Source organism: Eupeodes corollae, chromosome 2, assembly GCF_945859685.1.
Source record: "Eupeodes corollae chromosome 2, idEupCoro1.1, whole genome shotgun sequence".
In the NCBI taxonomy this organism is placed as follows: domain Eukaryota; kingdom Metazoa; phylum Arthropoda; class Insecta; order Diptera; family Syrphidae; genus Eupeodes; species Eupeodes corollae.
The window spans coordinates 42,521,110-42,548,814 of NC_079148.1; the positions used below are offsets into that span (position 1 = coordinate 42,521,110).

Below are 27,705 nucleotides of genomic sequence, written 5' to 3' on the forward strand. Positions count from 1 at the left end.
AATTGGTTTTTATGTACTTATATTATTATAAAAAAAGAAAACTTAGAAGTTATGTTTTTTTTTCAAGTGAAAAGTAAAAAAATAACAATTTTTGTTAATAAACTATATGTAATTTTCATGAGAGAATTGAATGTAAAATATATTTCTTATTTAATACCAATATATAAACAAAATACTAATGGAAATTTTGTTTCTTTTTTTTTGTTTGTTGTTAAATTAAATTTATGGGTTAACTTTTTTTGAAAGTTTGAAAAGTCTGAATACCTTAATAATTCTATAACTTTGAGAAAAATACTTATTCCATCTCAGAAGTTGATGGGTTTTTGAGGTCTTTCTTGATAAGGAAATTTTAAAAATACTGGATTATTTATTTATAATTTTTAATTCGTTTCACAGAGAAAAGTTAAGTTAAATTCATACTGTACTTTCAATATTGTCCTTCTCGAAAATTCAACCAATGTAAAATGAGTAATCCTCTCACATTCTGAAATTGATTTATGATTTAAACTTGAAACATACAGGACTTTTATCGTATGAAATGTTATTCATTGTAAGGCCTTTAATGAGCCCATGAAATTCACCCGAAATATTTTTGTTTGCCTCAAATTTTAAAATTTTGTATGAGTTTTACCTGAATGAATTTTAGCTTCGAATTGGAAATTATTATTATTATTATAAGCTTTATTTTCCATTATTGATATTTTGTACAATATTTATTTACATTTTCTGTTTCTTTTGAATTAATTACTATATAAATTGATATTTTTTTTTTTAATCAACTTTAACATATTAAAAATAGCAAAGTTTGAATAAATAAATGGATGCGTGTCAAAATTCTATGATCTGGCATAAGCCTCCCTCAATGTTGCTCAAAGATCTCTATCTTTTGCGTCATTGTTCCAACCTTGTCTTTCTTTTAGCAAATCGGGTGCCCATCTTTTCTTCGGTCGTCTAATTGGTCTTCTGCTTTCTGGTGGTGTCCATTTTGTAATGATTTTTGTCCATATTTGGTCCTGTATTCTAGATATATGTCCTGCCCAATATCATTTAAGGAGTTTTGCTCGTTCAACCACGTCCGTTCTTCGTCTTATTTCTGTATTTCTCACTCTCTGGCTAATTCGTAGGTTAAGTAGTTTTCTTTCCATCTTGGTTTGGCATATTCTTATTTTGTCAAGTAAACTTGAAGTCAAGGGTATAGTCTGTAACCCATACGTCATAACAGGTAGAATAGTAGAGTCTAGTATATATTTTCTTGTTTCGTCGCTTAGATTCGATTGTAATATTTGTTTTAGACTCCAAAATTGTTTCCAACTATGGGTAATGCGTCTAGAAACTTCTTTTTTCTCTTGGTTAATGAATGACTTAATCTGTCCTAGATAAGTATAATCTTCTACATATTCTGTGTGTTCGTTATCCAACAATATGTCATCTTTAATATGGTTAGTCATTATCTTAGTTTTTGACTTATTGATATGAAGTCCAACTTTCTTGCATTCATTTGTCAATTCTATGAGCATATTTTGTATTTGTCCGGAAGTTGATGAAATGAGAACTATGTCATCAGCGAATCTAAGGTTGCTCAAATATTGTCCCCAAATATTTATTCCATATCTATTGACCCAGTTTAGTTTCTTGAATATTTCTTCCAGTACGGCAGAATAGGCCCTAGTTCACACAGGACTGTAGCGCCAACTTAAGTTAAGTAAGGCAGAGAATAATGGTCTTGACATTGGATCCCCCTGTCTTACGCCTCTCTTTATTTTTATTTCTCTTCCTATTCTTTCGGTTTTTATTTTCGAAACGCTGTCTGTATATATATTTTTCAACGTCCTTATAAAGATAGGATGAATTCCTTGGTTTGTCAGCGCTGTCCATATTTCGTCATGTTCTACTGAAGTCAATATATAACAGATACAAAGGTTTTTCAAATTCGTTAGTTTTTTCAATTAGTTGGTTCATTGTTTGTAGATGGTCTGTTGTTGAAAAACCTTCTCGGAATCCTGCTTGTTCCCTTGGCTGATTTCTGTTTAATGTGTCCTTAATTTTTGTGTACATTACTTTGGAGAACAGTTTATATATCATAGAAATGTTGCTTATTGGTCTGTAGTTATTTATGTCATCTTTATTTCCTTTTTTGTGGATAAGCGTAATTGTAGCTTGTTTCCATTGTTTTGGAATCTGCTGTGTTATAAATATGTCATTAAAAATCGTGGTCAAGACTCTAGACTTCGGTTGTTTTCCATATTTGAGCATTTCTGTTACAATACCATCATTTCCTGTACACTTATCTGTCTTAAGATCGTCAATTGCTTGTTCAATATATGTTTTTGTAAAAAGTGTAACAGTATTTAAGTTGAAGTCACTGTCCGCCATCGATATATTATCATCTTTTATTTATTTTGTCGAACTGAAAAGTTCTTCGAAAAACTTGGTAGCAATCCTCTTTTGGGAAAAATTCAAAGCAGAGGAGAAATTGTATATAATTTGGGGTCAAATATTTTTTAAAGTAAAACTTATAATCGGGATGCATAAGTAAAGGTGTCTCTGCATTAGCGAATCGGGTCTGATAGTAAAAAACCTCTTAATCAGGAACAAATATATTCAAGTTTCCATAGGAAGTTATTGTAGTCTGTCCAATTTGTCAAATTAAAAATGTTGACATTCCTGGACGTTTTCAAGGCTCTTAGAATCTAAATCAGAGACTTTTGGAGAGATGTCTGAAACTTTTTTCGTAGTCTCACGAACCAATAACGCAAGCGACTAGTGAAAAATCAACTAACGGTTTTTTTATAAATCAAAAAACTAAATATTCTACAAAGAAAAGATGATTTTGCCTGCAAAAAAATCGAATTGACAGTTTTTTTACAAAAAAAAATATATAAAAACATAAAAGAAACATTAATAAATAAATGTTGGTAAAAATTGAATTCTGGCTGAAATATCTTGACAAAACTTAACATTCAACATGCAGTATTTTTTATAAAAATCCAACAGTCAGTATTTTTATAAAAACTAAAATCTACACAAAATTGGTAAAAATTGATGTTACATTTTCAATAGCCTCAGGATTCATCTGATATTACAATGAACCATAAAACTGGCGTACTTGTGTCTTACTCCATTACAGACAGCCATTTTAACTTAACAAATCAGACAGACGTGATTGGAAGTCATCAATGTCTGCAGTGTCCCAAAGGCAGTAAAAATTGTTGGTCATTTGTAAAAAATATGAGGAATTCGGTTCCTACGCTCGGTGTGAAAGACATTGGCAGTTCGCCGAAAATTCAACGCTGCCAGTGAGTGTTATGACTCCGCCTGTACTTGATTGAGTTAATGATTCTATGGGGCAAATCTTTTTTCGCACTCGTACTGTAGCGAGAGTCCTAAAAGATCTTAACATCCATAAATCTGCTGGTCCGGATGGTATCCCCGCTATTGTTTTGAAGAGGTGTTCTTCATCGCTGGCAAAACCACTGCGTAAGCTTTTTCATCTGTCCAGCCTATTCCCAAAAAAGGTGAATCTTCCCCACCGTCTAACTACCGACCGATTGCACTTACGTCCCTTCTTTATAAGGTAATGGAAACGCTGATTAAGCTTCTTAATGAACGACAGTATGGCTCTTGTCCACTGGTGATCTCATGGTTCATCTCACCACCGAACAGTGGAACTAATCTTTACATAGTTTTGGAGAAAGTAAGTTTATTGCACTAGATATTTCAAAAGCATTTGATAGGGTTTGGCATCAGGCTCTCTCATCGAAAATGAGTGCTTTCGGTTTTCATGAATCCCTCCTTCATTGGATTAGTGATTACCTTTCGAATCGTTCAATACAAGTTGTATTGGATGGATTCAAGTCTGAAAACCACAAAATAAATGCTGGTGTGCCCCAGGGCTCTGTTCTATCTCCAACACTCTTTCTCATTTTTATTAATGATCTCCTGTCTGCAACATCTAATCCAATACATTGTTTCGCTGACGATAGTACTCTTAGCTTTTCATATTCGTTTTAAGATTCACACCCCTCTTCTTCGGATGTGGAACTGCAACGACAAAATTTGATAAGCTCATTAAATTCCGACCTAAACAGCATTGTACAATGGGGAATAAGAAACCGCGTGGAATTTAATGCTTCGAAAACGCAATGCTGTCTTGTATCGTTAAAGCGAAATATACCCCCCCTGCCATTATCCATAAATGGCACTTGCATCGAGGAAACTGAACATCTCGATATTCTTGGTATGTGTATCACCAACCACCTTTTGTGGAACGATCACATACGCGATGTCGCCAAAAATGCCGCAAGATGTTTGGGTTTTCTAAGGCGATGCAAGAAGTTTTTCTCCCCCTCTGATCTGGCTGTTATTTACAAGACTTATATACGTCCAAAGCTTGAGTATAACTCCCATATCTGGGCTGGTGCTCCTGCAACTTACTTAAGCCTCTTGGACAGTATTGAACGTAGAGCATTTAGACTGATTGGTGATATTACCATCATAAGATCATTTACGTCACTTGAACATCGTCGAAATGTTTCTTGTCTCACCCTCTTTTACCGTTATTTTAATGGTTTATGCTCTAGAGAAATAGCCAGCTGCATTCCTCCCCTTAAACAGTTCAACCGTAATACTCGGGCTTCTAGGAATGCTCATCAATATACCCTCGAGCCCATCTTCGGTCGTACTGTCAAGTACAGAGATTCGTTCTTTAGCCGTACTTTGCGAATGTGGAATGCCTTGCCACACTGTCTTTCCCAGCTATTGCAATATTTAGGAATTCAAAACCAATGTGCACCGACATCTCCTTTCAACCCCTCTCTCCCTTTTCTAGTGCTCACACTGTGTCTACATAATGAGGGTAATATATACCTTTGAGTGTGCGCTTATTATAAAAAAAAAATGTGATAACAATTTTAAAACAATTTTTTTATAAATTAAGTAAGCCTTTTAATATCACCAAATTTTCAGCAAATTTGAAATTTTATGTTACCTTTACGTGTCTTATATAAAGTTTAAGGATTCTCTGAACCACATGCTACAACTAAATTTGTTTGACCAATCCAATTTTATTCGTTCTTACGGTAGAACTTCGGGACAGGCTTCAGATTTATTAGAGCTTTCTCTTAATTTGTCTAAGGGTTAATATTTCAATAACCGACCACATAACGTATTTTCTTACTTTGAAATTAGGTATAAATTCAGTGTATAAAGTTAATTAAAGACAGCTTTCCAATTGTCTATGCTATCGGAAATCTAAACATCACCCTTGCTATAAAAAAACTTAGGGATATCTTTATCAAAAAACGTTAAAAAATCAAAATAGGGCGGGTATATAGGCATCACAACCTTGTGTTTATAATAACTTTACAAGATTATGCACCTTTCAACTCAAGAAAACGCTCCAAAAAAATCTAGCTCTAGGAGCTCTTTAATACCTGATATTCAATAGCTCCTAAACCATATCAATTGTACTCTACTGTCTACCCAACAACGATGAAAACATCTACGAACTTCTTAAAAACATTGACATACAAATTACGAGTATACGAGGTGTGTTCAAAAAGAACCCGGAATTTTCGTTTTTTTCAGAAAAATATTTATTTATTCGTTTACATCAATGTGGTCCCCTTCGAAGTAGTCCCCCGAGATATAATACACTTAAACCAGCGTTTTTTTCCTATCTTCGAAGATCTCTTGATATTCACTTTTTAATATGTCCTTGGACATTCTCAGCGATTCGGCCTTTATTTCTTCGATCGAGGAAAAACGCCGTCATTTCATGGGTCTCTTCAACTTTGGAAACAGGAAAAAGTCACACGGAACCATATCTGGTGAATATGGAGGTTGGGGTCATGACTACGGTATTGTTTTTTGGCCAAAAAATTACGAACAAGCAAACAATTCCTGGTGCAAAAGCCATGAATTGTTTTTACACAAATCTAAGCGTTTGTTCGTATTTCTTCACGCAAACGTCGCATAACTTCAAGGTTATACTTCTTATCAACCGTAGGACCTTGTGGTAAGAACTCTTGATGCACTATGCCATTATAATCGAAGAACACAGTAAGCAAAACCTTCACATTCGATCGAACTGACGTGCTTTTTTCTGTCTTGGTGACGTTCGATGCTTCTAGGTGGATGAATGTGCTTTGGTTTCGATATCATAACCGTACACCCATGTTTCATCACCAGTTATAACCCTTTCAAGCAAACTTAAACTTGGATCGCCGTTGACAGCTCCTGAGCGATGTTTAAGCCATTTTTTTTTTGGTCAAAATTCAACAGTTTTGGAGTGAATTTTGCAAAAATCGCCAAGCTCATAAAAAAACATCGAGTTTTAGCAATACCCACGACATAGTAAACAGTGAATATAGCTGAAAATTGCTTCAAAAAATGACCTTCGGACTCTCCATACCCGCGAAATTTATAAATGCCGGGTACTTTTTGAACACACCTCGTACATTATATAGCCTAAGCCTGAACTTTACCATCTTATTACTTACTTACTTACTTAAGGTGGCGCTACAGTCCTGTGTGAACTAGGGCCTCACCCAACAAACTTCTCCATCTAGCTTGGTCCCTAGCTAGATGTCTCCAGTTTCGCGCTCCAAGTTGGGTGGGGTCACCTTCCACTTGTGCGCGCCACCTGATCCGCGGTCTTCCTCTACTGCGCTGTCCTGTGGGTGTGGATTCTAAGACTTTCCGGGCCAGAGCATTGGTTTCCATGCGTTCTACGTGACCCAGCCATCTTAGTCGTTGGACTTTTACCCTTCTGGCTAAGTCTACGTCACTGTACAGCCCGTACAACTCGTCGTTCCATCTTCTAATCCACTCCCCTTCGATGCATACGGGACCGTAGAAGAACAAGAATAACTTTTCTCTCAAACCGAACCAAGGTGCTTTCATCCGGATTTGTCATAGTCCATGCTTCTGCACCGTAGAGCAGGACGAGGATGATAAGTGTCTTATATATCGACACTTTGGTCCCTCGAGAGAGGACTTTATCACTCAATTTCTTTCTTAGTCCAAAGAAACATCGGTTAGCAAGAGTTATTCTTCGTTTGATCTCAGCGCTGGTGTTGTTTTCTGTTTTTACAGCGGAGCCTAGGTAGACGAAGTTCTTGACTACCTCAAAGTTACGTCTGTCGATGGTGACGTTTTGACCAAGACGTCGGTGTTGTATGTCCTTTCTTGACGACAGCATGTACTTTGTTTTGCCCTCATTAACCGTTAAACCCATTTTTGCCGCCTCTGCCTCAATACTCACAAAAGCCTCATTGACATCACGCTGAGTTCTGCCGATTATGTCAATGTCATCAGCATATGCTAGTAATTGGACAGACTTTTGAAAGATAGTGCCGCTAGTGTTGACGTGTAAGCTCTGCATTATTCTTTCAAGTACGATGTTAAAAAATCGCATGACAGCGCATCACCTTGTCTAACACATTTTTTGACACCGAAATGTTCTGTTAAGTTGTTTCCAACCTCTATGGAGCAGCGTGAATTCTCCATAGTCATCCTGCACACACGGACGAATTTGGCAGGGATGCCAAAACTAGACATGGCTCTATACAGCTCGTCCCTGTAGATGCTGTCAAATGCCGCCTTGAAATCGATGAAAAGATGGTGGGTGTCGATTTGGTGTTCTTGGGTTTTTTCCAGGATCTGCCGTAATGTGAATATTTGATCAACTGTGGACTTTCCTTTCATCCATCTTATTAACTTTTTTTGATATATCATAGAAATGTAAAATGAGTCATATTATGTTTAAGCTATTACACTTTTTGTCCTCTTAATCTTGATACTGAAACCTGCATACTAGAATTAGATAATTTTGAAAATGGTTCTAAAAAATTGATGTTATCACCGGATTCAGAAAACCGGGCAGTGTTGACCATTCACCAACAAAATACAACACTAAAAAAGGTCACCCAAATCCACTAGATGGATAACCTAGCCAGGTACTTTAAAGTGTTTTAATATTGAAACTGAGAGGAAAAATACTGACTACACATAGGACTATTTGTATGTTTTACTCAATCTCCTATTAAAAAAAAACTCGTAAATTAATTAAGTAACAAATGAGGAAAAATTAGTAAGTATCAGTTTAAAATCTGATATCCGGTCACTTTTTCTGCTTCGCAAATTCAAAAGACAATAAAATCAAAAAACTTTTAGGAATATTCAAATCAACCTAAACTTTACTTTACTTACTCATGATTCATAAAAAAACATCCGGGGTTTATGTCCTCGTAGAATTCATACCTCCCATTGTTGCCCAAAATCTGAACAAAAGAAAATAACTCAGCGGCATTTTAGCACCAGTTTTTCATACCTTTGCCATCCGAAACTCATCTTTTCTTGATTTTATCTTCTCAAATCTTTGTCTTGCTTAATCAAGATTTTATTTTCCACATTTTTTTAGAATTTCAGATAAATTCTAATCATGACTACAAGTTTTGTGTAAGATGCTAACCAACAGAACACCAATGACCGGAATCGGAAATGCTTAAACTTACAACCTACGAGTTTCAATTCAAACTCAAGATTCAAGTTCAAACCAGAAACCTCATCGCATACACAAAAATACACCAAGAGAAGTAACACCAATTCCCCACGCTATGGAATTCACCTTTTCTGTAGAAACAACAAAATCAAGTATTCCATTCCAGTGCTGTGGAGGAATGAATTCAGAAAAAATACCCACTGACTGGAAAAATGACCTGTTGTTTTTTAAAATTAAAATAAAACAACACAAAAGTAAAGTATCTGCTTTCAAAAACATCGATGGTTTGGTTTTTGTTTATCATTTTTCAATTTCGTTCTCTAATTTTTGTAAAAATGAAATCTATCTTTATTTTGTATCCAAATCCTCATACATCGAATTATATACAATTCAAAAGTTTTCCTTTTCCCAGTTGTACTCTAATACATCTCTCTTTATTATTGTCCACAATTCGTACTATTTTATTGATAAGACCGAAATGTGTACATTTTATTTTGCTGGCCATGATTTTTGTTGTGATAAGAGAGTAGTTTGGCACAAAACCATAATCATGTGGCGCGCTCGGAGTCTAGAGATATCTCTGGCGAGATACTGTGACTGTCAGTACACAACTCAGTAATGATTTGTTCCCTCCAAAGTAAACGTGAATATCTTGGATAACGATTATCTTTTTTTTTCTAATATAGGATTAAAATATATATTTAAGTTTTAAAAAAAGCAACATTTTATATCAACAAAATGAGAGGAAGTGAATCGGAAAACAATTTTAAAACAGGTGCCATTGACTTCACAGCAGGTTCTCTGGGTGAGTTTACAATTCCTTCAGGAATTTAGACATTGCTAGAGAAAGCTTAGTAAGCAGAATCTAGCGTCGTGGGTCAAATTCTGATACCTTAAAACCTACTCGTGCTTCTTTGTGATTATGTGATAACTGATAAGGTTTAAAAAGATCACCCATTCAATTAGTTTGGGAAGTTTTTGTTATTTATTATTTAAGATGTTCATCCTTGCCCTTTTAAGTATTCGTTAAAAACCATGTCATGGGTTGTAGAAAGTCATAATCTAAACAGGGACTTCTTCTATAACGATTATAGATATCTGAGGTTGAAAGATATTTAATTAATAAAGATTACAATTATCTGCCCAATCGTTTGTCGGACTTGTTGATTCACGTGTATAAATTATGAATATGTTTGTCTTTTAGATAATAAAATGTGTCGCCTTCGGAATTTTGTATTGTTTTTAATTAATGTAAATTGTGGGACTGATATAATTTTTGGCTGCTCACGGATTGCTTTGGCTTTTAGTGCTTGAATCTACTTCAGATTTGTCCGTCCTTCAAGGTTATCTAAAGAAAAATCCAAAACGGTCGAATCGTAGCTCTAAGGCGATCACTGTAGAAGCATTGGCTTTTCGACAATAGCATGCGGGTTTACCAAGTCGAGATTTAATGGTTATCTGAGTCAAAACACTCTGATGCCCAATCTCCGAAAGTATAACCAAATGGTCATGCGACTACAATTGCCGAGCCAGTTGGATATCGTATGCGATAAATATGAGATCTTTGCGCAGGATTCGCCTCTGACTAGTGCGTGAAATGTCGAGATCGATGGTGGGTTAATGTTAGTGAATTGATTCCTGCATTTTCGGATAAATCAGCCAAATTCTCGTCGGGATCGTAAGTGTTGTCCAAAAGCATACTAGTCTAAGGAAATCTTTTACATAAACTTTCGGTGTGTGCCTCATTTAAAAAATATTTGAATATTTCCCAAAGTTGTCAACTTAAGAATCACTCATTTAATTCCGAGGAGGGAAGATATTGACTCAAAATAACCTATGATTTGAAAGGAAAATAGTCAATGTTCGCACTTTATTTAGCTCTATATATATACACTAGTCGGCATAAGTATTTTGTCGACCTTTTTATATATAACTAACACAATCTTTAAAATAGTCAAACAAATATTTTTTCCTAAAAACTTAAAAAGACATAAATAAATTATTGATTTCACTCGTTGGCATAAGTATTTTGAGAGGCATGCATTATTTGACAAAGTTTAAATTTGACAAAAATAAAGAAATGAAGAAATGTATAACCTCCTTTGGCTTCAATAACTTTTTGAAGGCGTCTCGGTACTGAATCCACTAAATTTTGAAGAATATCTGGAGATATCTCTTTCCAAAGGGAATTTACCTCAGCAATTGTCTCCTCTCTGGTTTTATTTAAAGAAACTGTTCTTTTGCGTTTCAAAAGAGACCAGACGTTTTCTATAATATTTAAATCTCGACTTTGAGGTGGCCTGTCCAAAGTAGTAACACCAACATTCTTCCAAAAATTCATTACCAGCCTTTGTGGCATGGGGCATTGTCCTGTTGCAGGATGAATGATTCGAGAAAAAGCATATCCCCGGATGGAAAGGCATTATCATTTAGGGCAGAGTTGTTGCGGATGGACAAATTTTGACATCCGCAGATGCGGATGCTGATTTTTTAAGACTCACATCCGCGGATGCGGATTTTAGAATGTATTAAATAAAGACAATTTTAAGTCCGTAAATAAAGGAGTTATACTTAGGATCTGGCCCTCCAGGTTGGAGGTTGTGCGTCGGGGTGACTTCCTGGCCACGTAAAAGCTTTCAAAGTTGCGAAGCACCAACAAGCCTCGGATACGGACGGATTTACTGTTGACAACCAACGCAAACGAATAAAGGACAACGAACTTCGGATATGCACGTGGAATGTTAGGTCCCTTAACAGACCACGTGCGGCCGAAGAATTAGCGGAGGCCCTAGAACGATATAAAGCAGATATCACCGCCATCCAGGAAATACGATGGGATGGGCCGGGCAAAAAGAGGATGAAAAACTGCGATATTTACTATGGTGACTGCTACCACGAAAACCAACAGCGCTTATTTGGATGCGGATTCGTCATTGGAGCCAGACTTAGGCAAGAAGTCTTGAGCTATAGGTGCATCAATGAGCGCCTCATGACCATACGCATCAAGGCTAAATTCGGCAACATTAGCCTGATATGCGCGCACGCCCCCACAGAAGAGAAAGACGACAGCACCAAAGATATGTTCTTCGAGCTCTTAGACAAAACATATGAGCAGTGCCCTAGCTACGATATTAAAATAGTCCTGGGCGATTTTAATGCCAAGCTAGGAAGGGAAGACATCTTTGGTGGAATAATCGGGAAGAACAGCCTGCACGACAACACTTCCGACAATGGATTCAGGCTCATAGATTTTGCTGCGGGGCGAAACGTAATGGTAGCCAGTACGCGTTTTCCACACCTCAACATCCACAAAGGAACTTGGACTTCTCCAGATCAATCTACCGTCAACCAGATTGACCATATTGCGATCGACGCCAGACACGCTTCCAGCATCATGGATGTACGAACTTTCCGAGGAGCTAACATCGACTCGGACCACTACCTCGTTGTAGCCAGGGTAGCACTTCGGATTTCCAGACCCAAGGCATAACAGGGAGGTGCTGGGAGAAGATACAACGTCGAACGGCTACAATCGCCAGAGATCGCCAAATCCTTTTCCGACCGAGTGACAAGTAACCTCTCTCGAAGTTCTCTGCCGCCAACACAATGTATCGAAAACCAGTGGCAACATTGCCAAGATGCAATCAGAGAAGCCGCCTCTGATGTTCTGGGTTTCAAACAGCCACCAACAAGGAACCAAGGAACTGGTTTGATGAGGAATGTCGGCAGGCAAATGCAGCCAAACAACAGGCACGCAAAGCGGCGCTGCATAAAAGGACGAGAGCTGCTCGTGAGCTCTATGAGCAGAAGAGGCGAGAGGAACGCCGACTTTTCAGAAGGAAAAAGAGAGGGCATGAGAAGCGTGCGGTCGAAGATGTTGAGAGGTATAAAAGCAGGAATGAGGTTCGAAAGTTTTATGAACAGGTGAAACGAAATTCACAGGTACATAAACCTAGAACCGAAGGCTGCAAAGACGAAAGTGGAAACATCATAGTGGAACCGCAGTCAATGCTGAGGATATGGAAGGACCACTTCTGCAGACTGTATAACGGCGACGAAGAACTGAATCCCGCTGCCAGGCAGGATGACCCATTCGATATAGACGACGAAAGCCAACAATCCCGTCCTCCCGACTTAGACGAAGTAAAGATTGCCATATCTAAGTTGAAGTCTAATAAAGCCGCTGGAGCAGATGGCTTGAATGCCGAGCTCTTTAAAGCAGCTGGAGATAAGTTGGTTAGGAGCATGCACCAACTTATCTGTAAGATATGGTCGGAAGAAAGCATGCCCGATGAATGGAACCTCAGTATTGTTTGCCCGATCCTGAAAAAAGGAGACCCTCTAAACTGCACCAACTATAGAGGAGTAAGTCTACTTAACATCGCCTATAAAATCTTCTCTGCCATAATATGTGAACGTCTAAAGCCCATCGTCAACAACCTGATAGGTCCTTATCAGTGTGGTTTTAGACCAAGAAAGTCCACAGTTGATCAAATATTCACATTACGGCAGATCCTGGAAAAAACTCAAGAGCACCAAATCGACACCCACCATCTTTTCATCGATTTCAAGGCCGCATATGACAGCATCTACAGGGACGAGCTGTATAGAGCCATGTCTAGTTTTGGCATCCCTGCCAAACTCGTCCGTTTGTGCAGGATGACCATGGAGAATTCACGCTGCTCCATAAAGGTTGGAAACAACTTAACAGAACCTTTTGATGTCAAAAAAGGTTTTAGACAAGGTGATGCGCTGTCATGCGATTTTTTTAACATCGTGCTTGAAAGAATAGTGCAGAGCTCACACGTCAACACTAGAGGCACTATCTTTCAAAAGTCTGTCCAATTACTGGCATATGCTGATGACATTGACATAATCGGAAGAACTCAGCGTGATGTCAATGGGGCTTTTGTGAGTATTGAGGCAGAGGCGGCAAAAATGGGTTTAACGGTTAATGAGGGCAAAACAAAGTACATGCTGTCGTCTAGAAAGGACATACAACACCGACGTTTTGGTCAAAACGTCACAATCGACAGACGTACCTTTGAGGTAGTCAAGGACTTCGTCTACCTAGGCTCCGCTGTAAACGCAGAAAACAACACCAGCGCTGAGATCAAACGCAGAATAACTCTTGCTAACCGCTGTTTCTTTGGACTAAGAAAGCAATTGAGTAGTAATGTCCTCTCTCGAGGGACCAAAGTGTTGCTATATAAGACCCTTATCATCCCCGTCCTGCTATACGGTGCAGAAGCATGGACCATGACAAAAGCGGATGAAAGCACCTTGGGTCGCTTCGAGAGAAAAGTTCTTCGTGTGATCTACGGTCCCGTATGCATCGAAGGGGAGTGGAGGAGAAGATGGAACGACGAACTGTACGGGCTGTACAGCGACGTAGACTTAGCAAGAAAAGTAAAAGTCCAACGACTAAGATGGCTGGGTCACGTAGAGCGCATGGAAACCAATGCTCCGGCCCGGAAAGTCTTCGAATCCGCACCCACAGGACAGCGCAGTAGAGGAAGACCGCGGATCAGGTGGCGCGCACAAGTGGAAGGTGACCTCACCCAACTTGGAGCGCGAAACTGGAGACATCTAGCTAGAAACCGAGATAGATGGAGAAGTTTGTTGGGTGAGGCCCTAGTTCACACAGGACTGTAGCGCCACCTTAAGTAAGTAAGTAAGTAAGTAAATAAAGGAATTTAATATCTATGCGAACACTGTCTGGTGGAGGTGATAAATACTTTAGTGCAACTTTGGAGAGCCTTTTAAAGTCTGTTTGATGGACTTTCCACCAATCAAGCGGATTATTATCCAGTTCTAGTCTTTTTTGTTTCGGTAACATGCTAACTCCCTTTGGGGAAGTGCTTCGGGACTAGCGTTATCAGATTCTCTAGCATCATTGCCATATCGCTTCGGAACCAAGCCTTGTAACTTAAACCGGATGTACCTAGTTCCGAATGTAAAGTCTCATCCACTTTCTTCTTTTTTGTGTTGTTTGCATTTGGTGACAACGTAGGAGGATTGGTGCTTAATGGATCATTCATCATCTTTACAATTACATCTTTTATTCTTTCCTCGGTGATGGGTTGGAAAAATTGCTTAATGTCTTTTATATTTTCTTGCGATTGTAAACCATGTCCAATTACAATTTGCATCTTGTGAACAGAGTGCAATCTAGATCAGTCAATGATGCCAGTCGCATACCTCTTTTCATATTGGAGCCTTCATCTCGTATTGCACTTTTTCCTTCAAAATATTCCATTCGGTAAGCATTGCGTTAAATTTGTCTGCAAAGATGTCACCTGTATGACGATCCCCAAACGTCTCGCATTTAAATACGATTGATATTTGTTCAAAGTTTTCTGATACTCCGTGGCAAGTTAAGCTTATCAAGGAAACACTTGAGCTGGGATCTGTCCAAATATCAGAAGTAAAAGATATGTAGTCATATTTTTCAAGCAAGTCTTTGACTTTAGCAGCAACTTTTCCATACAGTTCATTGCAAATAAAATCAGTAAAAAAGTTTCGTCCTCTAAAATTATATTTAGTTGCTAGTTCTTGTATAATACGGCGAAATCCAAGTCCGTCTACAAAGTTAAATGGTAAATTCTGAAGCACTGTCATTTCTCCAATCAGTTTGTCAATTTTATATAAGTTGCTGCTGCTAATATTCCATTTTTTCCCTTTTGCAAAGATTCCTCTAACGAAAGTTGTTTCTTTGCTTCTTGTAAAGGTGTTAAAATTTTTTCGAAAAAGTAAAAAGTTGGTTTTAAGAATATAACAAACAATTTTGTACGAAAAAAAATAAAGGAACTAAAAAGCTAATTCAGAATTTTATGTTTATAAAAAAATATCATACCTGCATCTTCTTTCTTTTTTTTAAAAGATGTTCATTGTTGGCGCTCTAAAATAAAACAAACTCTTCTGGTTGCTTTGACTTCAAGTGGATTTTCAACGAAGAAGTCGTGCGTCCTTTTCGAGAGTATGTTTTACGACATATTTTGGATTCGGTTTTGGACTTGTCAGGATCATTTTTATTTAATTTAGATTAGATCCAGATGCTGCTTTTTGTTGGTGGCGGCATTTATGTTCTGTATCTGTATCACTTTTTCACTAAATATATAAAAATAAACTGTGTCCTCTGGCCACTTAGCAAGAGCTTTTATATCCTCTAATCTGTGACCATTGCATATGCCTTGTTGTTGCTTTTGTCGTCGCATTCTTGGGACCGAGATTTTTGAATTTAAAATTTGTACTCAGGGTGAAAGGGTCGTTTTTATTGATCATGATAAATTTTTCGAGTTTGAAAAAAGCGTTAAAAAACATCCGCATCCGCAAAAAAAATCCGCATCAATTTATGCGGATGTGGATATTGGAAATATTCAGAATAATCCCCAATCGCGGATGCACATCCCTAATTTAGGGTACTAACATATTGGCTTTTGTTCATAGAGCCGGTGATAGGAACCAAGTCACCCAGTCCATTATAAGCAACACATCCCCTCCCCAGAACATGACAGAGCCTCCACCGTGGCTCTCTTTTTGACAAACGGGTCTTTTCTTTACCTTACTACCATTCCAGCGTTAAACTTTGCTACAGTTAAAGATCTGACAACTCCACTGTTTTAACCGTGGTTTTAAGTAACTTTTGATCAAATTTTATTTTTTTATTAATGTTTCACTTCAAATGAAGTTTAATATTGTATAAGTTGCTTGGTTTTCACGTGCAAAGTGTAAAAACAGGTACACAAAGATTCTGTCAAAATACTTATGCCACACAAAGATTCGTTGTTTATATGCATTTTTATGAGCAAAAAGCGAATGCAAAATGTAAACAATACAAAATTTGGCATTAAAATAGAAACGCATTGGAACACAGACCTTAATATTTAACTAGTATCAAAAAAAATGAGGGAATAATAATAATGAGCCAGAATAATTTGCAGATCCATCAAGAGAGCCAAAAAACAGAGTGGAAAGCCAAGCAAAACAATCCCCAAGAGAAGAATGAAAGATAATTTGCGCCTCAAAAAAAGATCTTTACAAGTCTTCAAGGGAAATAAAAAACAAACTACAGCTTTCAATAACTTTCAGAAGTGTTCGTAGAAGACTCGTTAAAGCTAACTTGCTCCGAAGGATCGCAAGAATGGTGGCCTTTCTAAGGAAAACAAAATATAACAACTCAGATTTTGATTAGAGTGGGCCAGAAGGAGGCAAAAAGTGGAGGAATGTTTTGTGGATGGACGAAACAAAGATAAATTTGAAAGAACTGAATCCCAAATACATCCAAAAAACGGTCAAGGATGGTGGCGGAAGTATCTTACTTTGGGGTTAATTTTCTTGGTATGGCATTGGACCAATACATTTGATAAAGGGTAAAATGGATATCAAAATATGAAGGTGAATATCAAATGAGTTCTACAGCAGGACATCGACCCTTAGCACACATCCAAATCTGTTCAAAAGTATTTTAAGAACCAAAACATCAGTGTATTGGAGTGGCCAATCTAATTGCCTGACTTAAATCGCATATAACATTTTGGAAAAGATTTAAAATGCGCGGTGGAGAAACATTTAACATTAAATTAAACCGAACTGTGGAGGATGAGTCAACAGGAGTGGTACAATATTTCAATTGACAGATGCTGCCGATTATTTGACTCAATATCCAACAGTTGACACACTGTCATTAAAGCTAAGGGCCAGATATTAAAATAATTTTTAATCCAAAATAGCTTTGAATTTAATTTATTTTTTTAAATCTTTGTATCTATTTTAATGTCCAAGAAATTTGTTCCTTTTTCTACATTTACATATGAATTTAAAATATTTTATGTTATAATTTTACTACAGATAATGGGTAATTTTAGTTTGAAAGAAAAAAACTTAATGTGCCGATTTCAAACGGATAATTTGAGAATGCGGTCTTCATGACAAAAAAATACATTTGGAGAATTTTGTAAATCCTCTCAAGAGGCCGTGATCTAAAATCTGTGACACAGTCAGGGAATTTACCGAAGACTGCTTTATTTAGCAAAGGTTTTTAGATTTTGAAGTTTACGAAACGTTTTGTTATTCAATCAGAAAATAAGACTTGGTTCGATTTCAAAATAACAATTTTGTATGGCCTAATCTTATTCAAATTTTATTTATTCTGATTTGCAGAAGTTTGAATATTCACATAAATAAAAGTCCTATGAAATAGTGACTTGACCATCACATCACTTAGCTCGTCAGGCATTTCATGAATGAAATGTACTAAAGGGGTCATTTTGAACAGGTTGATTTAATCCATTTAGATTTTTTTCTTTGATCCACATGAAAGATAATGCGGTCTATCTCTATACCAATGCCCCACAACATATTCAACACCTTAAAAGATATATGGGCACAAGTTTGGAAATTGGTTATGAAAAACTTCATGAACATGACTGATATCGTTTTCCATTGGTTTCCAATAAAACATTCACAGATTTGTTTTAAAAAATATTCCTTTTTTATACCTTTTCATGTTTTTATTTATATTTCATTATATGACCGTTTTTTCATTTGTCACTTATTTTAGGCTTGAACTTTAAGCTTAATGGTAATTCGAAAAATTTACCAGAATTGCACCCATGTTTTTAGCATAGATCTATCGATTAAAATACTATTTAAATAACTAGCGATAACATTAATACAGATATCTAAGACTTGATCACCTACATTTTAATTCAGAATATTTCGAACACGATGAGGCTTTGTAGACTTTAAATTCATATTTTTCTTTAATGAAGACCACCCTGAGTGTAGCCACCTAAAGTGTTGTTTTTAAACCATTTTAATTTAAATAAACAAATATTCGACGTATTTTAAGATCATCTTTGATCGCAGCATGTTTACCTACATAAATGTATGTATATATAAAATAAGGTGTGTTGTTATTTTGTTTATTTTAAAAAGACATAAACCAAACTCAGCTTTACACAGGTGAGAATTGATACAAAAATAAATTAAAAATAATAATAATTTGCTTTCTATGTTTGGTTTACACGTCTACGCATTTTGGTTTATTTATAGATCTTTTTTTGATAATATAACACAAAAACCGGGAGTTCAATTTTGAAAGAGAATTTATACTAAAAACATAAGGACAATGATGATGGTTTCGCTTTTGAATCTACTTAGAAGCTGATTTGATGCTTTTGTTCGCTATTGTTTGCTCATTGAAGAAATTTGGAAAGCTCAAAATCAGCATTATTAAATGATGGCCGTGCATTTTCGCAGAAACCTTATACAGGCATACGTGCAATATTATTAGCTTATCCCTAAAAAACTAATCCTCCTCACCCTCTAACTGTTTTCAATTGAACTTATGTACATCGCTTCTTTTCAAGATCATAGAAACGCTGATTAATTTTCAGTTTAAGAAAGATCTTGAAGATCGAAACCTACTTAATGATAGACAGTAGGGCTTTCGCAGCAATAAGTCAACTGGTCATTTCATGGTTCATCTCACCGAACAGTGGAACAAATCTTTACATCGTTTTGGAGAAAGTAAGATTATTGCACTTGATTTTCAAAGGCATTTGTAAGTGTTTTTGCTTTAAGCTCCGGTGTTGCCGAGTCTCATGATTTATCATGATTCTCATGATTTTTCATCCCCAATTTATTGAAAATCTCATGATTTCTTAAATCTTCCTTCAAAAAAGAATAAGAAAAACGATGATTTGTTAACAACCATACCTTTGTCCCCTTTGTCATCTCTCCGGACGCCCACGACAGAACTTCAAATATTAGATCTAAGCTGAGGCAATAGCGATTTGAATGAAGGTGGAACTAAAAGTGGTCGTTATTATTTTAATTTTAATTTAGTTCTCCTTGAGCCGTTTCTCATTTTTGTATACTTTTATTTTCTCGTTTTGCCTTTTTTCCATTTGAATCGGCATTCTATTTATATTCTTCTAAATTATTGATCGATTTAAAAAGTGTTTGGCTAAAAGCATCTCTGCCTATTGTGTCAGATCAGCAGATTTCACATAAAATTAAAACATACAATGAACAATGAAGAGATGAAAGAATCTAAGAGATTCAAAAATGATCTTCAAATTTCTGATGGAAGTGGGGATGATCCAAGTATTTTAAGTTCTGACGAGGACGAAGGCGATGTCGACAGCGATGTGCCGATATTACCCAGCAGAAGTCCGTCAATTCAAAAATAGGATAAATTTAACGAAGTTAGCATCAGCCAGCGACAGAACAGGGGTATCCGACAGGTCAGCATCAATTCTTGTAAGTTCTCTTTTACAAGACATTGGTGTCGTTTCCACGCTAGATTCTTCAAAAGTAATTGACAAGAGCAAAATAAGACGAGAAAGAAAGAAATTACATCAAAATCTTCAATGTAAAATTGGAAGTATAACAGGCTTATACTTTGACGGACGAACAGACAAAACAATGATTTTGGAAACAATTGGAGCCAGAACACATCGGAAGATTTCAGTGGAAGAACTTACTTGTTTCAGGAGGACACTATCTGGGACATGTTACTCCATCCTGTGGGAATGCCAAAACAATATCTTCAAGCATAATTGATTATGTAAAAAAAAACATCCTGTGTGTTAATATGGAAGAAATTACAGCGGTTGGATGCGATGGAACTATTGTGAACACTGGATCCAAAAATGGTATTGTATGTCAGCTCGAAGCAGCCATTGGGAAGCCAGTACATTGGTTTATTTGTTTACTCCATCTAAATGAACTCTTACTTCGTCATTTAATGGCACATGTTGATGGAAAAACCAATGACCCAAAAGGCTTTTCTGGAATACTGGGAAAAGCTCTTGAGAGCTGTGATAGTTTACCAATTCAAGGTTTTGAAAAGATAATGGTAGAACTGCCTCCGATAACTATAGAACATTTAAGCACGGACCAGAAATATGTATGAAATGTGTGAAGCAGTTTTTAATGGGAATGTAGCTTTAGAGTTGCAAACCGACAGCCAGGAAGAATGTCTCATTCAAGGTGGCTGACAACAGCTAAAAGGATTCTACGACTCTATGTAGCAACTCAAAAACCTTCAAAGGAGTTATTGGTTCTGGCTACGTACATAATAAAAGTGTAAGCGTTTGTTTGGTTTCAAATCAAAACAAAACTATCTTGTTTAGATGGACCAACACACATTTTAGCACTAATAAAAGCGTCAAAATATCTACCCAAAAACCTTAAATGGTCATTGACCACTAAACCCATTTTCTTCGCTTCCGTCGCAATGCTCAAAAACGCTCCACTGACATCACGCTTTGATCTTCCAATTATGTCAATATCATCTGCGTATCCGAGTAGTTGCATGGACCTTTGGAAGATTGTGCCCCAGTGTTGACGGTTGAGTTTTGCACAATTCTTTCCAGAACGATGTTGAAGAAGTCGCATGACAGTGCATCGCCTTGTCTAAAACCTTTTTTGGCATCAAATGCATCGGTGAGATCTTTTCCGACCTTGATAGAGCAGCGTGCATTCTCCATCGTCATTCTGCACAAACGGATAAGTTTGACAGGGATGCTGTCATACGCGCCTTTAAAATCGATAAAGAGGTGGTGGGTATCGATTTGAAGTTACTGGGTTTTTTTTTCCAAGATCTAAGGTAGTGTGAATATTTGGTCGATAGTGGAATTTCCTGGTCTGAAGCCACTCTAATAAGGTCCAATCAGATGGTTGACGAATGGTTTCAGACGTTCACATAATACGGCAGAGAGGATCTTATACGCAATGTTAAGGAGACTGATGACTCTGTAGTTGGGGCAGTTTAGAAGGCCTCCTTTCTTATGTATCGGGCACACTATGCTGAGATTCCACTCATCGGGCATGCTTTCTACCGACCATATTTTGCAGATGAGTTGGTGCATGCTCCCTACCAAGTCATCGGCAGCTGCTTTGAATAGTTCGGCAGCGATGCCGTCAGCTTCAGCAACCTTGTTTGACTTAAGTTTAGATATAGCTATCTTCACTTATTCAAGGTCTGAATGAATGAATTGGGTGGCGCAACAGTCCGTTGGGAACCAGGGCCTAGTGACTTACAACTCTCGACCATTCCTGTGTGCGAGTACTGTTGTCAGGAATGGAGGGGACCTACAGTTTTAGGCCGAATCCGAACGGCTAATTTGAGAAAGCACTTTTTCATGACAAGAATTACTCTTGGAGAATTTGTCAATTCCTCGCAAGAGGCAGTACCCGTGAAAAAGACTTTAGATGGCACAGGTAGGGATCGAACCCAAGACCTCTGGCATGACAGTCCATCGCACTAACCATCATGCCACGGGTACTACACTTCGTCAAGCTCGGGTAGGCGGAATTGTTGATCTGCGTCGCCAAGTTTGAGTGGTTCTATCTTCCTTACAGCGGAATTCGGTTCGTCATCGTCGTTATATAATTTAGAGAAGTGGTTTTTCAATATTCTCAGCATCGACTACGGTTCTACTACTAGATTCCCCTGATCGTCTTTACAGGCTTCGGTTCGTGGCTGGTACCCTTGGGAGGTTTTTTTTACCTTTTGGTAAAATTTACGAACCTCATTCCTGTTGTGAAATCCCTCTATCTCCTTGATCGCGCGCTTCTCATGCTCTCTTTTTTTCCATCTAAGAAGTCGGTGTTCCTCTCTCCTCTTCTGTTCGTAGAGCTCGCGAGCATCTCTGGTCCTTTTGTGCAGCGCCGTTTTGTATGCTTGCTGTTTCGCTGCGTGCGCTTGCCGGAATTCGTCGTCAAACCAGGGGTTTCGCTGTGGTGGCACTTCAGATGCGGCATCTCTGATGGCTTCAAGGCAATGTTTCCACTGGTTTTCAATACTTAATGAAGACAGCATAGGACTCCTTAAGAGGTTATTATAGACTCTATCGGAAAAGTACATGGCAGTCTCTTGCGATTGTAGCCGTCTAACGTCGAATCTTCTCACAGTACTTCCTTGTTTTGGCTTGGATCGGGATATCCGTAGCCCTATCTTGGCTACAACTAGGTAGTGGTCCGAGTCAATGTTGGCGTCTCGGAATGTTCGGATATCCTGGAGACTGGAGAAGTGTCGTGCGTCGATCGCAATGTGGTCAATCTGGCTGACGGTTGATTGATCAGCAGATTTCCATGTTCCCTTGTGGATATTGAGATGCGTGAACTGCGTACTAGCTACCAGAACGTCTCGCCCCGCAGCGAAATCGACCAGCCTGAATCCGTTGTCGGAGGTGGTGTCGTGCAGACTGTATCTCCCGATTATGCCACCAAATATGTCTTCTCTTCCTAGCTTGGCATTAAAATCTCCTCATATGTCTTGTCCAAGAGCTCGAAGAATATGTCTTTGGTGTCTTAATCTTTCTCCTCTGTTTTAGCCTTGATGCGGATTGTCGTGATGCGCACTGTTGAAACTAAAGACTTTTTGCCTGAGTCTAGTTCCAACAACAAATCCACACCCAAATAGACGCTGTCTTTGTTCTCGGTAGCAGTCGCCGTAGTAGATATCGCAGTCTTTTAGTTTGCGTTTGCCCGGTCCATCCCATCGCACTTCTTGGATGGCTGTAATATCTGCCTTGCAGCAGTTTAGGGCTTCTGCTAATTGTTCGGCTGCACGTGGTCTGTTAAACGACCTAACATTCCACGTACAGATCCGAAGTTCGTTGTCCTTATTTCGTTTGCGTGGGTTGTCAACAGTGAATCCGTCCGTATCCAACGCTTGTTGGTGCTTCGCAACTAAAGGTATTTTTTACGTGGCCAGGAAGTCACCCTGACGGCACAACCCCCAACCTGGAGGGCCAGATCCTTAGTATAACTCCAAGGAAGGGAAGCCGGATAAACCGCTCCTTACAAGCCTCGGGTCCGAATATGTCGAAGAAGCCCTATAAGGTGTTCACTAAGTAGTTCAACCTTACTGGAACTGTAGACGCCACCTTTGATTCCATCTCGAGAATTCGTCCGCTGCCGTCTGGAAACTTCTAACCCACTAAATTGTTGTAGAATTTAAGATTGCCCATAAGTTTACAGTAAGAAGTTCAGAAATCCTATACACGGATTTGGAATGCTATACCTGACTCAATTACAATGTGTAGACACTCAAAATCAATGTGCATCGGTATCTTCTTTCCAATCCTATCTTACTTTCCTAATTGTAACTGAAGTATTAATGGACAGAAACTAAAAGAAAAATACTGTCCTAGTGTATTTATTCCCGATTGATACATAACGCCTAATGTAAGTTTAGAGCTCTTAGTTTTTCGCTATATTTTCAGTTATGAAACCATTTCAGTCTTACAATTAATTCCTTTTATTACCTTAAAAACCTCTTTAATCCAGAAACAAAGCACAGCCATTTGGAAATATGAAAGAGAACTTACCAAAAAGCTATCAATGTTAACTTTTTAAATAAATCAATTCAAGTATCTCCAAAATTTATATATTTTCGTTTTCTCCCTGAAGGTGGTGTGGCGCAGGTGTATGTCTCCCAACCTATGGATACTGTTAAGGTGAAACTTCAAACATTTCCTAAACTGTACAAGAACATGATAGATTGTTTTCTTCAAACATATCGTAAAGATGGAATATTTCGTGGTCTCTATGCTGGTAGCATCCCAGCAGTAGCTGCTAATGTGGCTGAGAATTCAGTCTTATTTGCTGCTTATGGTGGTTGTCAAAAGTTCATAGCCTATACCCAAGGCTTGAAAAGTACAAAAGATCTATCGGTTTTGGGAAATGCTTTTGCTGGGTTTTTAGCTGCTTTTTTCTCAACATTCACATTGTGTCCTACGGAATTGGTCAAATGTAAACTACAAGCAATGCGAGAGGTAACACAAAAAAGAATAGAAAAAAGTCCTTAAGTTGTTTTTTTCTTTCTCACACATAACATAACACGTTTTCTTTAAGACTGGAGGAGCAGTAGTAAAAGACACAAAAGCTCAGAACATATCCTCATTCCAGCTTACGAAACAAATATTCAAAGCAGAAGGTAAGTTTTTCTAAATTTAAACATCTGTACGGTGTTTATTTTTTCTATTTATTTACAGGTATTGGAGGATTTTATCGAGGCCTTACCTCAACCTTCATGAGAGAGATGCCCGGTTATTTCTTCTTCTTCGGCGGGTACGAGGGAACTCGGGAGCTTCTTGCAAAGTATGAGACACTCACTTAAATTATAGTTAAAGGCAAATAAGATTAAATTGTTCGATATTTTATAGACCGGGTCAATCAAAAGAAGACATTGGAGCATTAAAAACGATGTTTGCTGGAGCAGTTGGCGGTGTCACTCTTTGGGTTATGGTTTTTCCTGCGGATGTTATCAAAAGTCGAATTCAAGTTAATAACTCGAGAAGTAGTATGACCTCGGTGGGTTTGAAAATTATAAGAACCGAAGGTTTTGCTGCGCTCTATAATGGACTCTTGCCATCTGTGTTAAGGACAATACCAGCGACCGCGACGCTGTTCATAGTTTATGAATATACAAAGAAGATACTCGAGGGCAGGCACTAGACGAGTGTCTTTAATAAATTTCATATTTTTTAAGAACTTTTTTCCTTTTTATTTTCTTAACTGTTAACAACAAACCGCTGACAATTTACGTTTCATGTAGTGTTGACGGTCTCTGTGGTTTTCCAGCAGGCGCCATTCATGCCAATATATCTAAAACGAGAAAAAAAACGTATGCTGGGGGTTACGAAAAAGATAAGGAGACTCCAACTTACTACACATGGTTTGTGTCCCAGTAGATCCAATTGCTTCAATTTCATTTGAAAGGATCCAGTGGGCCTGTTCTTGTCCCGAACTGCGTTATTCCAACCACCGACAGATATCGCCACGGTTACAAGATTTGAATCACCCGATAGATCTCCCAACATGTCTTCCCTAGTCAAAATCGCACCTTAAAACAGAAAGAAGCGACGTTAATTCCAGCCTCAAACTACCTTAGCAAATCGTACCGATATAATCCTCTGGACAATTAGGAGACAGTGGAATCGCTTTCTTTTTGACTGTGTCATAGCATAGAACCACATCAGGACGTTCGAAGTGCGGCAAAATATGCTTAAAGGTGCTCGTTTTCATAAGACCATCAGTTGCCTCTTTTATTTCCAACAAAATCCGATCGGTCGTGCTGAGCTTAAACTTTGAATTTCTCTGTGGTACGTAGTGGGTCATCAGACGTCCCATTGTCTTGCGGTATTTATCCGGCAGTTGATTACCCTTGTAAGTGTCCTTCAGGTTTATCTTTGCAAATCCATCCAAACAGAATAATTCCCTGCCAAGTCGTATGTTTGTGTCGTATGCGTGTTTGATGAACTTAACATCCAGCACAGAACTAATGAGCTCTTCATCATGGAAACCACACAGCGTGAGGTAGTGGACGAGGTTTGAGAAGCACCGTGGGTATCGGACACACTCATCTACATTCTCTTTGACTTTTTGTATGATTTTCGAACAGAGCTCGAGTTCGGAGCCATCGGAACTTTTGAAGTTGTACAATGATATCACATGACATATCCTTTCCATGTCTTTGAGTCGCGTCGAATCTAATTCTCTAAGGAAGCGTTTGACAATGAGTTCGACTATCTCCTCGTGACACGTCTGAATGTCACTTCCCAACAGAGCAACATGCAAACAGCTGAGAAGGGATATTCGTCCGACTTGAGGAACAAGACTGTCCAGCAGTTCGGTCAACAAGTCAACTTGGGGTAGTTTGGAGGAATATCGAAGAATTTTTAGGATTGCCACCAGCGTTATGTCCTTCACAGTATCCACTGAACCTATTGTCTTGCGTATAATCTTATCTATCAGTTCTGGATTTCGTATGGGAGTTTGTGTCTTGAAGAATCCCATCGACATCACACCAACCTCATCGATGCTCATGCCATCAATGAGCTTATTGAAGTTGACTTCATAGTCGAACATCTCGATAATTGGACGACGCACGATATTGCAGAAAAACATTGAATGGATCATCTCGTCGCGGGACATTTTCGATACTTTCCGTCCTATTTTGCGGAGGGCTAGTAGCACGAATTTACTTATCCTCGCCACACCAAGTTGATACCACGCGTCTGAAATGTGCAGGAGTTCTTTCATTTTCCACTGGTCGATGCGACTCACACAGACTTTATCGAGCTCGTTCCAGATTTCACAGTAGTTCTTCGTTCGAGTGGACGTTGTGGAGGGATGAATTCGCAAATAGGCGAGGCAATCGATGATTTGTTCATCGGAGAACTTGTGGCATTCTGAGCAAAACAAGTCCACGAACTCGTCAAAGGTGTCTTCTGATATGCACACTTCTTTTTTGTGGCAATACAACATGAGACTTTTGAAATCCTCAACAATTCGATCGGGATCAGATTTATTGCAAAGTCGAGGATTTAGGATGGTCTCTGGGAGATTTCCCATTGGGGAACTGAAGGAATTTGCTGAGATTGGCTGAAAAATTGGAAAACTTTTGATTGTATTTACCAGAACTTCGTGGGCATGATGATTCTCATTGTCGTGGAATACTTTCGACCTTAAAATTGGCCATGAGAAAAAACTACTGCTCTGGGCCCAGGAGCAGTTGACAGTTGATAACAATGGTGCCCAGTTATCGACACGAATCAGGCGAAACGTTTGGAGTAGTCTGTTCGGCAGCATTGTGTTAGTTTGGGGATGATTTTTGGCCTTTTCTTAAAGGATGTTTGACTCCAATAAGTGGAGATATACAGCATATAAGATACGGACTTGAACAGAATTGGCAAGTGTTTAGGAACACTCACAAGTTCTTTGTTTTATATATTTATTATTTATTTAATTAACAAAAACTATGTTTTGAATTTCATTTTTGTAATATTTATATTTTTATTATTAATTTTTTACCAAAGTTATGAAAATGTGCGGTATTAAACTGTCACCTGTCAATATTCAAATGTCAATTGTCACCTTTGACATATCTTAAGGTCTGATCAAAAAGTTCGCTGTAGAGAGACACCGTTCAGCTTTCTTTAATTGACCACGCAGAGTAAATAAAACATTTTAATTAGAAACTCTCAAAGCTTCAAATAGCATTTAAAATTAAAGTGAAGTCTAAACTGACATTTGATTCAATACGCGGACTTTAGTACATTTGCAGGTGTATTGATGGCGCTGGTGATATTCTCTCGTTAACACCTTAATTAGAATTAGTTTTTTGACGGCTGTCCAAGTGTCACGTTTTCGTGCCTCTCGATGAAAGCGCTTTGGGTATA

General features: G+C 38.0%; 2 protein-coding genes across 3 annotated transcripts; one reads left to right on the forward strand and one right to left on the reverse strand.

The window, feature by feature from the left end:
- The first annotated feature begins 8,800 nt into the window (after positions 1-8,800).
- LOC129946062 (mitochondrial ornithine transporter 1) lies at positions 8,801-24,979 on the forward strand. Of its 2 annotated transcripts, none has more exons than XM_056056088.1 (6): positions 8,801-9,118; positions 9,190-9,308; positions 23,933-24,297; positions 24,377-24,458; positions 24,517-24,622; positions 24,688-24,979. In XM_056056088.1, the coding sequence occupies exons 2-6, from the start codon at positions 9,242-9,244 to the stop codon at positions 24,977-24,979; spliced, it is 912 nt and encodes a 303-aa protein (XP_055912063.1). In that variant the 5' UTR covers positions 8,801-9,118; positions 9,190-9,241. The 2 variants fall into 2 exon arrangements, with proteins under 2 accessions (XP_055912063.1, XP_055912064.1); XM_056056089.1 differs by having other exon boundaries at positions 8,801-9,102.
- Positions 24,980-24,997: 18 nt separating this feature from the next.
- LOC129946061 (uncharacterized) lies at positions 24,998-27,377 on the reverse strand. Its single transcript, XM_056056087.1, has 3 exons — positions 25,426-27,377; positions 25,192-25,367; positions 24,998-25,129 (listed from the first exon to the last, which is right to left on the reverse strand). The coding sequence occupies exons 1-3, from the start codon at positions 27,113-27,115 to the stop codon at positions 25,043-25,045; spliced, it is 1,953 nt and encodes a 650-aa protein (XP_055912062.1). The 5' UTR covers positions 27,116-27,377; the 3' UTR covers positions 24,998-25,042.
- Between the last annotated feature and the right edge of the window lie 328 nt (positions 27,378-27,705).

Excerpts from the sequence above, each read along its gene's own strand:
- LOC129946062 (XM_056056088.1), top strand. The coding sequence starts at position 9,242 with ATGAGAGGAAGTGAATCGGAAAACAATTTTAAAACAGGTGCCATTGAC. Across the intron at positions 9,309-23,932 it reads CTTCACAGCAGGTTCTCTGG|GTGGTGTGGCGCAGGTGTAT; the intron begins GTGAGTTTACAA and ends TTCTCCCTGAAG. Across the intron at positions 24,623-24,687 it reads ACTCGGGAGCTTCTTGCAAA|ACCGGGTCAATCAAAAGAAG; the intron begins GTATGAGACACT and ends GATATTTTATAG.
- LOC129946061 (XM_056056087.1), bottom strand. The coding sequence starts at position 27,115 with ATGCTGCCGAACAGACTACTCCAAACGTTTCGCCTGATTCGTGTCGAT. Across the intron at positions 25,368-25,425 it reads TTGTCCAGAGGATTATATCG|GTGCGATTTTGACTAGGGAA; the intron begins GTACGATTTGCT and ends TTCTGTTTTAAG. Across the intron at positions 25,130-25,191 it reads TGGGACACAAACCATGTGTA|ATATATTGGCATGAATGGCG; the intron begins GTAAGTTGGAGT and ends TTCTCGTTTTAG.